Source organism: Coccinella septempunctata, chromosome 6 (assembly GCF_907165205.1).
Source record: "Coccinella septempunctata chromosome 6, icCocSept1.1, whole genome shotgun sequence".
NCBI lineage: Eukaryota > Metazoa > Arthropoda > Insecta > Coleoptera > Coccinellidae > Coccinella > Coccinella septempunctata.
In genome coordinates, this window is record NC_058194.1 from 4,060,507 (window position 1) to 4,072,020 (window position 11,514).

The 11,514-nt window shown below is 40.1% G+C and overlaps 1 protein-coding gene across 1 annotated transcript; it reads left to right on the forward strand.

Moving 5' to 3' along the window:
* The first annotated feature begins 7,046 nt into the window (after positions 1–7,046).
* LOC123315882 lies at positions 7,047–8,060 on the forward strand. Its single transcript, XM_044901784.1, has one exon. The coding sequence runs from the start codon at positions 7,047–7,049 to the stop codon at positions 8,058–8,060; it is 1,014 nt and encodes a 337-aa protein (XP_044757719.1).
* The last annotated feature ends 3,454 nt before the right edge of the window (positions 8,061–11,514 follow it).

The following is an 11,514-nucleotide window of genomic DNA, read 5'->3' on the forward strand; positions in this document are numbered from 1 at the left end:
CACAACGAACCGATAATTCTTCTACGCTGCATTATTCAGAAAATCTCTCGACCCCGTCAATTTTTAGTTTCAAACGCAAGTTAATCTATGCCTTTTCGAATTTCCCACCAAGATACAGGGTGATTTATTGATTTTCTTCAATTTCCCATTTCTTCATAACACAGATCGGAATGACGCGTGTCGGTCCGAACGATCTGTCCACCCAAAAAAATGGGATATTCGGGTTTCCATGGCCAATATGCATCACACAGCACTTTTCCAGATTAAGAGGGAGAAGCCAATCTCCACACCACCTAATTATTCTGTCCAAATCACGCTGTGTGACGCCAGGATTGAGCTGCAGGCAATTGTAGATTTTTCTGTCATCAGTATAATACAGACAGGTGGACCGAACGAAAGACGAGAGATCGGCAGTGTACAGTATGAAGTGCACCAGCCCCAAAACTGATCCTTGTGGGACTCCACTGGTCACTCTCCTATCTTCCGAGGAATATGTACTACCCACTCTGACGCGGAATGAACGGTTTGTGAGAAAGCTCTGATTCAGAAAGTTCCCACAAATACCAAAGTGCTCCAACGTACTAAGCAGTCGATTGAGGGATACCCTGTCAAAAGCACTGGAAAAATCTAGGTAAACTACGTCGGTGTTAAATCCTTGATCCCAGGCCCTGGTCCAATCATCGATAGAAGAAATGAGGTTGGTCAAGGTGGAGCGACCAGATACAAAACCGTGCTGTTCATGAGGTAAAATCTTCTGGAAAAGAGCTATTTTGGCGAATGTTGAATGGACTGTAGAATAATATAAGAAAAAAAAAAGAAATGTGGAAAATTGCTGAAATTTTTACTCACCAAACTAATCCTTTGAATTTGTTAAATCGGCGTACATCACCCTTCGTGAACCACAGGAGGAAGGTTGGGCTATTGGGTAAAAAAGGAGCGAAGGGCTTCACCAAGCACCTTTTCCTCTTTTTTGGCTCTTGTCTTCCACACAAAAACAGAAGACACTAGCGGCACTAACTACTATTGCGAAATACTCTTTATTTGATAGCGGGTGAACTAAAGTTTTGATAAGTATAGCGGGTTTTTCTATTCTAATAAGCGGAGATTTCTACAAATTGAGTGGAATTTCAAAGCGGGTGAAAAACTATAATAATCAAAAATGAAAGGCAGCGATATATCCTCAAATGACAACTATCGATTCAATACTGAATCCATACGCGGACTTGTGAAGACGATTTCAGCAGATGTTCTGTTCATGTGAAAAACGCAAATGAGGAAATTCGCGTAAACATGCTCCCCCGCTATTGGGGAATGATGAAAACATTCTCCAACTAACTAATAAATCAATTCCATTTAGAAAAGGAGAGAAAAAAAACAGGAGAAAAAAAACCAACAAAATAATTTTTCATTGTGTCTGCAAAGAACATAATTTTGTGACTGGTCTCTGATATGTACCGTATTTTGTTTTGACAGAAACGGCTCTCACAATACCGTCCTTTCCAGGGAAGGCCTCAACTATTATGCCCAAAGGCCATTGGAGTACATAACAGGGGTATTCTGATTCATAATAATGACTATTGTACCGACTGTAACAGGGTTCGAATTTTTTGTCCACTTCGTGCGTGCTTGAAGTTGACTTAAATACTCGTTCTTCCAACGTTTCTAATAAGTTTGAACTATTTGATCCAACAACTGTTTTCTATCCAATCTTTTCAAACTAACTTCTGAAACATCAGCGGCTGGTAAACACTGAAGTACATTCAAAGTAAAATGAGCTGGAGTTAGCATTTCAGGATCGGATGGATCAGTACTAAGTCCGAATTGGGCCTCTTCTACTCTTCTTGAAGCAATCCAGAAATGTGTCGGTGGACAAATCTGATGCAAGTTCAGAATGTAAGGATTTGGTAGTCAAACAGATGAATAATCAAACATACGCCTTTTGAGTTTTCACTCCTCTATGTCGAGTTAATGTAATTGAGAAAGGTCCGGCATAATCTAACCCGGTATCTATGAAAGATTTTAGATAAATATTGACTCTGACTGAAGGCAAATTTCCCATCAACGGATATGAAGGTTTAGGTTTGAATTTAAAACATATATTGCACGGTCGTACTCTCTGACAAATCAGATCACGAGCGGAAAGAATCCAATATGTTTTTCTAATTAAAGAATGCAATAAATGTGGGCCTGTGTGAAAATTCACTTTATGGTAATGAAAATTTTGATGAAATGTTCGTTTTTTGGTAGAACATATGAATGTTTGTGATCAAACCCTATTTTTGCATTCGAGATTCGACCTCCTACGCGACTTATATTATTTTCATCTAAAAAAGGAAACAAGTGACGAAAATTCCCAGGAACTGATTTTCCCCTTTCTAAACTATGCAAGAGGTCTCTGAATCTTGTTCTCTGTAGCACTTTAATAAAATACCTTGTGGCCTCATTCATATCGGATGTAGTGATTTCTTTCGAGTTGGGCAAAAGTTTTAGAAATCGTAAAATATCTTCATAACATAATATTTTTTGTTGTTGATAGTTTGTATCTTGAAAACCTTTCATTTGGTCTCAGTCATCGACTTTCAATACTCGAGTTTTTGTTGCTTAACTAATCTGTTATTGAATTCTTTTAAATACAATAATTTTTTTTCCGGTTGGTTATTGCTTCATATTTTTGTTGATTTTCATATTCACTCTGTATTCAGAGTGAATATGAACTAAGTGAACTTCTGTTACATATCTTTTTCATTGATATTTTGTATTGAGAAAACCATTCATTTGGTCTTAGTGTTTCCCTTTCTTACTGCTTAACTAATCTGTTATGAAATTCCTCTAAATACAATTAGAGAGAGAGAGAAAAAGTTTATTTCATGGCCATCGACCTAGGTCCTTCAGCCCAATATAATTAATTTTTCCGGTTGAAAGTATATATCTTTATCATTGATTTTTTGCACTAGGAAAACCTTTATTTCGTCTCTGTCTTTCACTTTCAATACTTGAATTCTTACTGATTGACTAATCTGTAATTGAATTCCTATAAATACAATTATTTTTTCTCCTACTATTTATTCATATTTTTATTGATTTTTGTTATCACCCAAGTTCATGTTCACTATCACTTTTTCTGATTCTTCCTTTTCTGCTGGCTCTCATGTCGTAGTTCCACTTATGTTATCACTTTGACTGGTTGTGAGCTGGATTCATGGATTCTGATTTGCTGAAGGTGGCTCATCTGAATGTGCGCTCTCTGGTTTTACATTTCAACGAGGTCAGGGATTGTTTAACTGCCAATGATTATGACGTTTTTGGCTTAACAGAGACATGGTTAGATGAGCACACGTCTAGTAACTATCTCGCAATAGTAGTAATTATCTCGCAATAGATGGCTATAATTTTTTACGATCGGATAGAGGTAGCCGGGGTGGAGGGGTTGGCGTTTATATGAGGAGTACGGTAAGCCACAGAGCATTAAGGTCGGTTACTGTATGTGAGCAGTTTTGGTTGACTGTGAACATCGGAATTGAAAGGGTGGCAATTTCTATAGTCTACAGGCCCCATTCATGTAATTATGAATTGTTTCTGGATTGTTTTGAGGCAAAAGTTATTGAGGTGATCCCAACTGTTGACTATGTAATGTGTCCTGCAGATTTCAACATAAATTTTTTCGAAAGGTCAAGTGTGGAAATGAGAAGGTTGCTAGAAGTATTAGAGAACGTTGGTCTTGAACAGTTAATTGAAGAACCAACTCGAGTTAGCCTCAACACCTCCACTCTGGTGGATTATATCTTAACAACTGATTCCGATATGGTGGTGGATTCTGGAGTGTTGCCTGTTCCACGTGAGTTGAGTGATCACGATCTCGTTTATTGTGTTATCAAATTCGCAGTTAGAAGAACCGGCCAAGTAATAGGGACGTACAGGGATTTCAAAAATCTTGATTATGATCGATTTAAGTGTGATGTTATGTCCAATCCCTGGAACAATATTTATGATAAGGAAACGATTGACGAGAAAGTTGATTTTCTCACTTCGAACATTTTAATTTTATTAGATTTGCATGCTCCTTTTAGGACATCTAGAATATCGAAAGACTATGCTTCCTGGCTGACTGAAACATTGCGGCAGATGATCAAATTGAGGAATCAGGTAATTAAAAAATTTAAGCGAAATAGGCTGCCCAGTGACTGGATCGAGTATAAACAACTTAGAAATTTTGTTTCTGCGGCCGTCAAAAGGGAGAAGAAAGTGTATTACAGCAGATACATTAATGACTCTTCCAGTCGGAAAACTGCTTGGGCCAATTTGAAAAAGTTTGGTTTCGTGGGTCGTGGTAGAATATATTTACCCTTCACAGTCGAAGATGTTGATGATATCAATGCCTACTATCTGAATTCTGTACCTGACTTGTCTCCTGCTGATGATTTAATGAAGGTTTACTCTAATCGAGATAACGTAATTGCTGACAGTTATCTCAGCTTCAGGGAGGTGCGTGAGATCGAGATTTTGGAAATTATTAAGTCTATTTAAAGCAAAGCAACTGGTCATGACGGTATCAACATACTCACCCTGAATTTATGTGTTCCCTTTATTCTGCCCCATATAACACATGTTATAAATTTTTGCTTGCTTCATTCTGTATTTCCTAGCCAGTGGAAGAAAGACCTTGTTATTCCTGTGGCTAAGGTCCCTGACCCGAAGGACCTGAATGGTTTGCGACCTATAAGCATTCTGCCTACCCTGTCAAAACTTCTCGAAAAAGTAATGTCCAAGCAAATATGGTCGCATTTGAATTCCAATAAAATAATCCCAACTGTTCAGTCTGGTTTCAGGAAGGGTCACAGTTGTACAACAGCATTATTGCATATAACCGACGACATAATAAGAGCAGCAGATCAAGGAAAGTTGACCTTGTTGACACTTCTGGATTACTCCAGAGCTTTCGACAGTCTGAATCACTCGCTATTTAGGGCTGCGTTGGTGCATGTTGGTTTCTCTGAAGATATACATAACTGAATGAACGTTCGAACGAGACACACGTATCTTTCGAGTGCTCTATGTCAAAGTTATTTTCTAGTATTAGTGGTCTTGATGGTGACTGAATTGTATGTGAGTTTTGAAGAGTAATATCTTGTTATAGATTATACTATTAACTACTTCGTGAAGATTCCCTGTAGTCATCGAAATTTCCATTATTATTTGTTGTTTCTCACCATTCCTTTTGAGATATTTGTTTATATTCTATAATTTTACTTGTGCGCACTGATTGTGCGTCGACTCCCCACCGAATATTGTGGACATTGTTGGGAACAGTCAACGTTCGAATTATTCAGTAATTCAGTCCCCACCAAGTCATACGTGGGACGGAGAGCTGATTTTCAGGTATAATTGGTGGTGGGAATTTACGTAATTTTCCTTTGATTTTTCTTCCTACAATCCTATTTCCTTCTTTGCCGTGGCCTTCGCATCTGTGGTAAGTCTTCCTTACAGGCCCAAGGAAGTGAAGAGTTTAATATTTGTTTTCCTGAAACCACTTTATTTTCTTGGGAATTCTTTGAGAGATTATTAGTATGCCTCAGATTTGTCCGGTATGTTCCCAAATTGTTGAAAGCACTGAATCAGCGCATCAGTGTTCTGTATGTAGAAAATCTTTTAATTTAGGATGCGTTAATTTATCGGTAACAGAGATTGATTATATGAGGGAATCTAACACTAAGTGGCAGTGTCCCACTTGTGATTCTCGTAAACGAACTCTTCGCAGTAAGTCTCAGGGAGATCAACCAATCACTATGGAGCATTTTACACTACTTATGCAGCAAATAACTACACTTGCTGACGATGTCAAATCGATTAAAGATAATCAGGCTGTGATCGTTGAGGAACTCGCAAAGTGCCGTACTAAACTGGAGGACCATTCGTCTATTCTGTCTGAGCACCGGGATGAGATTGATGTATGCCATGCAAAAATAGCTGCGCTGGAGGATCAGCAGTCAAGTCTTGGCAGTCATGTTGGGGAACTTCAGCAGAAAGTAAATGTTTTGAAGTTATAGGCTCCTATATGGATCCTTGTAAAGAAATGCAATCTGTCATTTCATCTGACGAAGTGCTTGAACGTATGAGGAGATCGTTTAATTTAATCCTTAATAATGTTCCGGAGTCTTCTTCTGTAGAGGGTGATAGGCTGGAGGCATTGAATATTCTACGTATGATTGGGAAAGACGTGCCCGTTCAAACGATTAGAACAAAACGTCTGGGTAGACCTTCGAATTCGCGGCCACCCTTTTTGAGGGTCTCACTCCAGAGTGCTGTAGATGTGTTATCTGTGCTGAGGAATAAGAAAAAATTGCTTCTCAACGAAACTCACAAGAATATTTCTGTCACAGATGATAAAACACCCACCCAACTTGCTGAACTACAGCGTTCACGAAAGGAGCTCAGGGACAGGGAGGTGAAGGGTGAAAGAGGCCTAACTATCAAATATAAGAAAGGAGTTCCATCCATCGTGAATACTTCGGTTACTCCAGCAAAAAACTAACACAGACAGTGATTGAGTGGAAATTTATTTACACCAATGCCCAGTCCCTAATTTCGAAACTTCCTGAATTATTGGTCTTCGTACAGTCTTACAAACCCTGTATAATTTTTATTTCCGAATCCTGGCTCCGACCCTCTGTAGCAGATTCCATCGTTAATATTCCGAATTATCAGCTTTATAGAGCTGATAGATAGTACTACTACTGTAGGGCATGGCGGAGTTTGCATTTATCTGAGGGATGATATATTTTTCTCTTCTACAGTCTCTATACATCACGTTGATGTTCCTGGAATTGATAACATATTTCTTGATATCATGATTGGTAATTTCCAGTTGACTGTGGGGTGTGTCTACCGTCCGAGAGCTAGTAAATTTGACAGTATGTTTTCTGCCCATCTGGACTCTATCTAAGGAGAAAAAAAATCTGCTTATTACAGGAGACATCAACCTTCCTGATATTAATTGGCCTCTTAGCAGCTGCCCGTCTATCCAATCGGCTTCATCTTTTTATGCGGAAATGGTTCTCAACTCGAGTCTTGTTCAACTTGTGACCAGACCAACTAGATTCCGTGCCGGTCAGATTCCGTTTCTGTTGGATTTGATATTAGTTAGTGATGAGGACCTCATTTCGGATATCAACTTTCTACCACCATTTGGAAAATCTGACCATTTAACACTTGAATCTAAAATACAGTTCACTGTATCGAAGAAAACCAACATTGACAGGAGGTCGATTGAATACATTGATTATGAGTCTGTGTCACAATGCTTGTCTGATGTTAAATGGGAGAATGAATTGGGGGACCTGGATGTGGATTCGATGTGGGTCAGGCTCCTGGAAGTTGTTGGACATGCCGTTTCGACGAACACCTCACGCAAGGAAATCGTACATAATGTCTGCAAACCATGGATTGACTTTGGCTTGGTGAAGAGAATCCGTCAAAAGAAAACTCTTTGGCAACGATTCCTGCGCAGTGGACTCGATTGTGACTACCGTATCCACCGTTCTTACTCTAATGTCCTGGATCAAGAGATAAGCAAGGCTAAGAGGCAATATGAGTCCAAAATCGGATTGAGCAGTGACCGAAAAAAATTCTTCAAGTATGTGCGATCATCCCTCAACTCTAAAGTTTCAACTCCACTAGTGAGAGATGCTTCTGGTTCGATGTGCGGAAGCCTTCGAGAGACCTCTGAAGTTTTGGCTGATGTTTTCTCGGCTTCTTTCTCCGATGAACCTGATGGTCCTATACCAGATATAAATTCTCCCTATACAGGTCAATCCTTATGCGAGGTTAAATTCGACCGGGAGACTGTTCAGAGGCAGCTTGAGGGTCTCAGCACATCGTCGGCACCGGGCCCTGACGGCTTGACGGCCCAACTTTTGAGGTCTTGTGCAGCATCGTTGTCAGGAACACTAACTCTTATTTTTGCGGAGTCGTTCCGGTCGGGCACTTTACCATCTTCCTGGTTGAAGGCGTCAATCACTCCTGTATTTAAGAAGGGTGATAAATTTTCTCCACAGAACTATTGACCAATCAGCTTGACGTCACTCGGATGCAAAACCATGGAGAGAATTATTGCGAATCAAATGAGGGAATTTTCTCTCACCAATAACTTAATTCCGGACTGCCAGCATGGGTTTCTGCCCTGTAGATCGGTCGTTACCAACCTTCTGCAGTGCCTGGATAACTGGACCAAGAGTAATGATGCGGGTATCCCTGTTGATCGAGCTGTTGATGTTGTTTACCTGGACTTCTCGAGAGCGTTTGACAGGGTGCCGTTGAGGAGACTCATTGCGAGGCTGAGATGGTTCGGGATAAGAGGTGCACTTCTGGAATGGATTCGAGCTTTCCTGAGTGGAAGAGAGTTCTTTGTGAGGGTTTCTGGATCTGCTTCCACTACTAGACATGTAGCTAGTGGGGTACCTCAAGGGTCCGTTTTGGGACCACTGTTATTTCTTCTTTACACGTCTGATATGCCAACCTTCTTGAGGGTTTTGTGCTCGATGTTTGCGGATGACACTAAGCTTTTTGCTCCTGCCACAGACCATAAAATATTGCAAGAAGATCTTACTGCTTTACTCAGATGGTGTAATGATTGGCTGCTACCTTTGAACCTCGACAAATGTGTCGTTCTCCACATTGGTAGGAAGAATCCTCGTACTCGCTATGTGTTGGCTGGACGCCAGCTAAGGCAAACTTCCTCGCACAACGATCTTGGCGTAGTTGTTTCCAGCGATTTGAGTTGGTCTGAACACATTCAGAATATTTGTGCTAGGGCTCGAAAGACAATATACCTCATCCCGAGATCATTTCGCTATTGCGACCCCAGAGTGTGCAGCAACATATATAAGACCTATGTCCGTCCTATTCTTGAGTTTGCCGGTCCTGTCTGGTGTCCCAATCTCAAGGGTGATGTTGAGTTGTTGGAGTCGGTTCAGCGCTGGGCCACCCGTATACCATATGGACTTATAAGACCCACCTATGATGACCGCTTAAAGATCATGAATTTACCAAGATTTACCGACCGCAGGAATAGAGGTGATCTTATTTTCACTTACAGGGCTTTGCACGAGGGTCTTGGTCTAGATTTGTCTGAGCTATATTCACTCAATGTTAACAACCTGAGAATGACTTCAAACTCCGCAAGGAAAATTTCCGGACGACTCCAAGACAGCATTTTCTTACGAACCGAGTTTTTCAAGGTTGGAATGAATTACCAAATGAAGTAGTGAACTCTCCCAGTGTCAATGTGTTTAATAATCGGTTAGATCTTCTTGGACTGTATGATAACTGATTTAGTTTGGTGACATACTTTATTGATTGTTTTGCTGTTTCGGTTGATTATTCAGAGTTTTGTGTTCATTTTTTTTATTGTTATATGCTGAGTCATTTATAGGTTTTCACCTCGACTCTTTACTGTTAATAAATAAATAAATAAATAAATAAATAAAGCTGTTGCCCTCGTCTCTCCTTATTTGACCGGTCGATTCCAGGCTGTCTTTCTTAGTGGTAGAGCATCATCCTTTTTAAAAAAGGGTATTCCGCAGGGTTCCATTTTGGGACCCATCTTTTTCATCGTGTCCATCTCGCAGTTTTTCAAATATATCATCTCTTGTTTGTTGCATTACTACGCGGATGACAGCCAATTATATTTCTTTTTATCCAGATGAAATGGATCAGCAGTAAGGGCTTTGAATTATGACCTTGACATTATTCGAGAGATATCTCGAAAACACTCTTTGCATCTGAATGCAAAGAAGACGATCGCTTTCTTGTTTGGTAGGAAGAATGACAAGATAAAATCTCTGGAAGGTGGGTGCCGTATCAGAATTGGTTCGGAGACGATTGAGCTTATGGACAAGGTTAAAAACCAGGGTGTTTGGTTGGATAGCGAGTTGCGGTTTACTGATCATGTGTCTTCTTGCTTGCGAAGGGCCTATGGTATGTTGAGGATTATTTATAGAAATAGGGAGTTTTTAACCAGACGGGTAAAGGTGATGTTGTGCGATTCATTGGTACTCTCACATGTGAATTATGCTGATGTTGTGTATGGTCCTTGCTTGAATTACTCTGACGTAAAAATTCAAATTCTTCAAAATTCTGGCTTACGACTGATTTCTGGTATCAGAAAATAATGTAGAATTAGCCATACCCTCAAGGTTTTGAATTGGCCCAACATGGTAAATAGAAGATTCCTCCATGCAGCTGTCTTTTTCATGAAGATAATCATTACTAAGACTCCGCCTCACCTCTATAATAAGATACTCAGTTTTTCCGGCGATCTTATTCATACCACATCACATCATGTATTAATAGTTTATCCGTGAACATCAGAGGTGTAGCTAATGCTAGCTTGAACCGTTTCAGAGTTCTGTTGTTCGGAAAGCTTGAGGGTGAGCAGGGAGGAACTTGACTGGGTGCTGACCAGATGACAGTTTAAATAATAATAATAAGTTAATATTATTTTTTCAACATTAATGTAGGAGGTGTTGAATGGGACCATTTTTTGTTTTATGATTTCATGCTATTGTTGTATTTCAATCTAAGATATAGGCTATTTGGGCTGGATATTGATTGTGTACAATGAATCTTGGGTTAGATTGAACAGTGCACTTTTATAGTGTGCTGGATCTCGCCTTTTCACTATTCAAATTTGTAGTATTTTTAATCAACTAGTTGAAATCATGTGAATAAAGAACTTTTTTATGACTTTAGCCTTGCGGCTTTCACACTCCTCTTCAAAGGAAAATTCACTTATCCCAGGTATCTCAGATATCAAAAGCATTAACCTCTGTTGGTGCCCTTTTCAGGTTTTCGGGCTCGTGGTGGTGGTCGGGTCCGGGTCGCTCCTCGGCTCCCTGCCGCCGGTTGGATTCCTGCTCCACCCGCACTTCCTGTCGGAGCAGACGGTGTTCCTCTGAATTTCCCATGTACTTGCGTACAGTTCTCGCCGTTCCCAGTAGTACCGCCTTCTGCATGAGTCTGCAGATATTTTCGTCCAGCTGAAGTTTCCTCAAGTTCTCCAGTAGTTTCTTCGGTATCAGGCCTGTAGATGAAATTACAATAGGGATGGTCTTGATATCTTTCAGCTTCCACTGTCTTCTGGTTTGTTCCTCGAGATCTCTGTATTTTGGAATTTTTTCAGTGTGCCTATCTAGAAGATTGTTATTATTTGGAATCGCCATATCGATGAATAGTGCTCTGTCCTCATCCTTATTGAGCAATTTGAGGTCTGGTCTATTGTGGGTTATTTTTCGGTCTGTCAGAACCGTGCGATCCCGGTAGAGCCTGTGATGTTCATTTTCCAACACAGCATCCGGATGGTAATTGTAATAAGGAAACTTTTTCGAACTTAGAAGTTGGTGTTTTAGTGCCAATTCTTGGTGAATAATCTTGGCAACAGCATCATGTCTATTTTTGTACTCCGTGCCCGCAAACTTCTGACATCCCCCGGTGATGTGCTGGATAGTTTCATGTGTCGCA

Coding starts and splice junctions, on each gene's coding strand:
- LOC123315882 (XM_044901784.1), top strand. CDS start 7,047: ATGGTTCTCAACTCGAGTCTTGTTCAACTTGTGACCAGACCAACTAGA.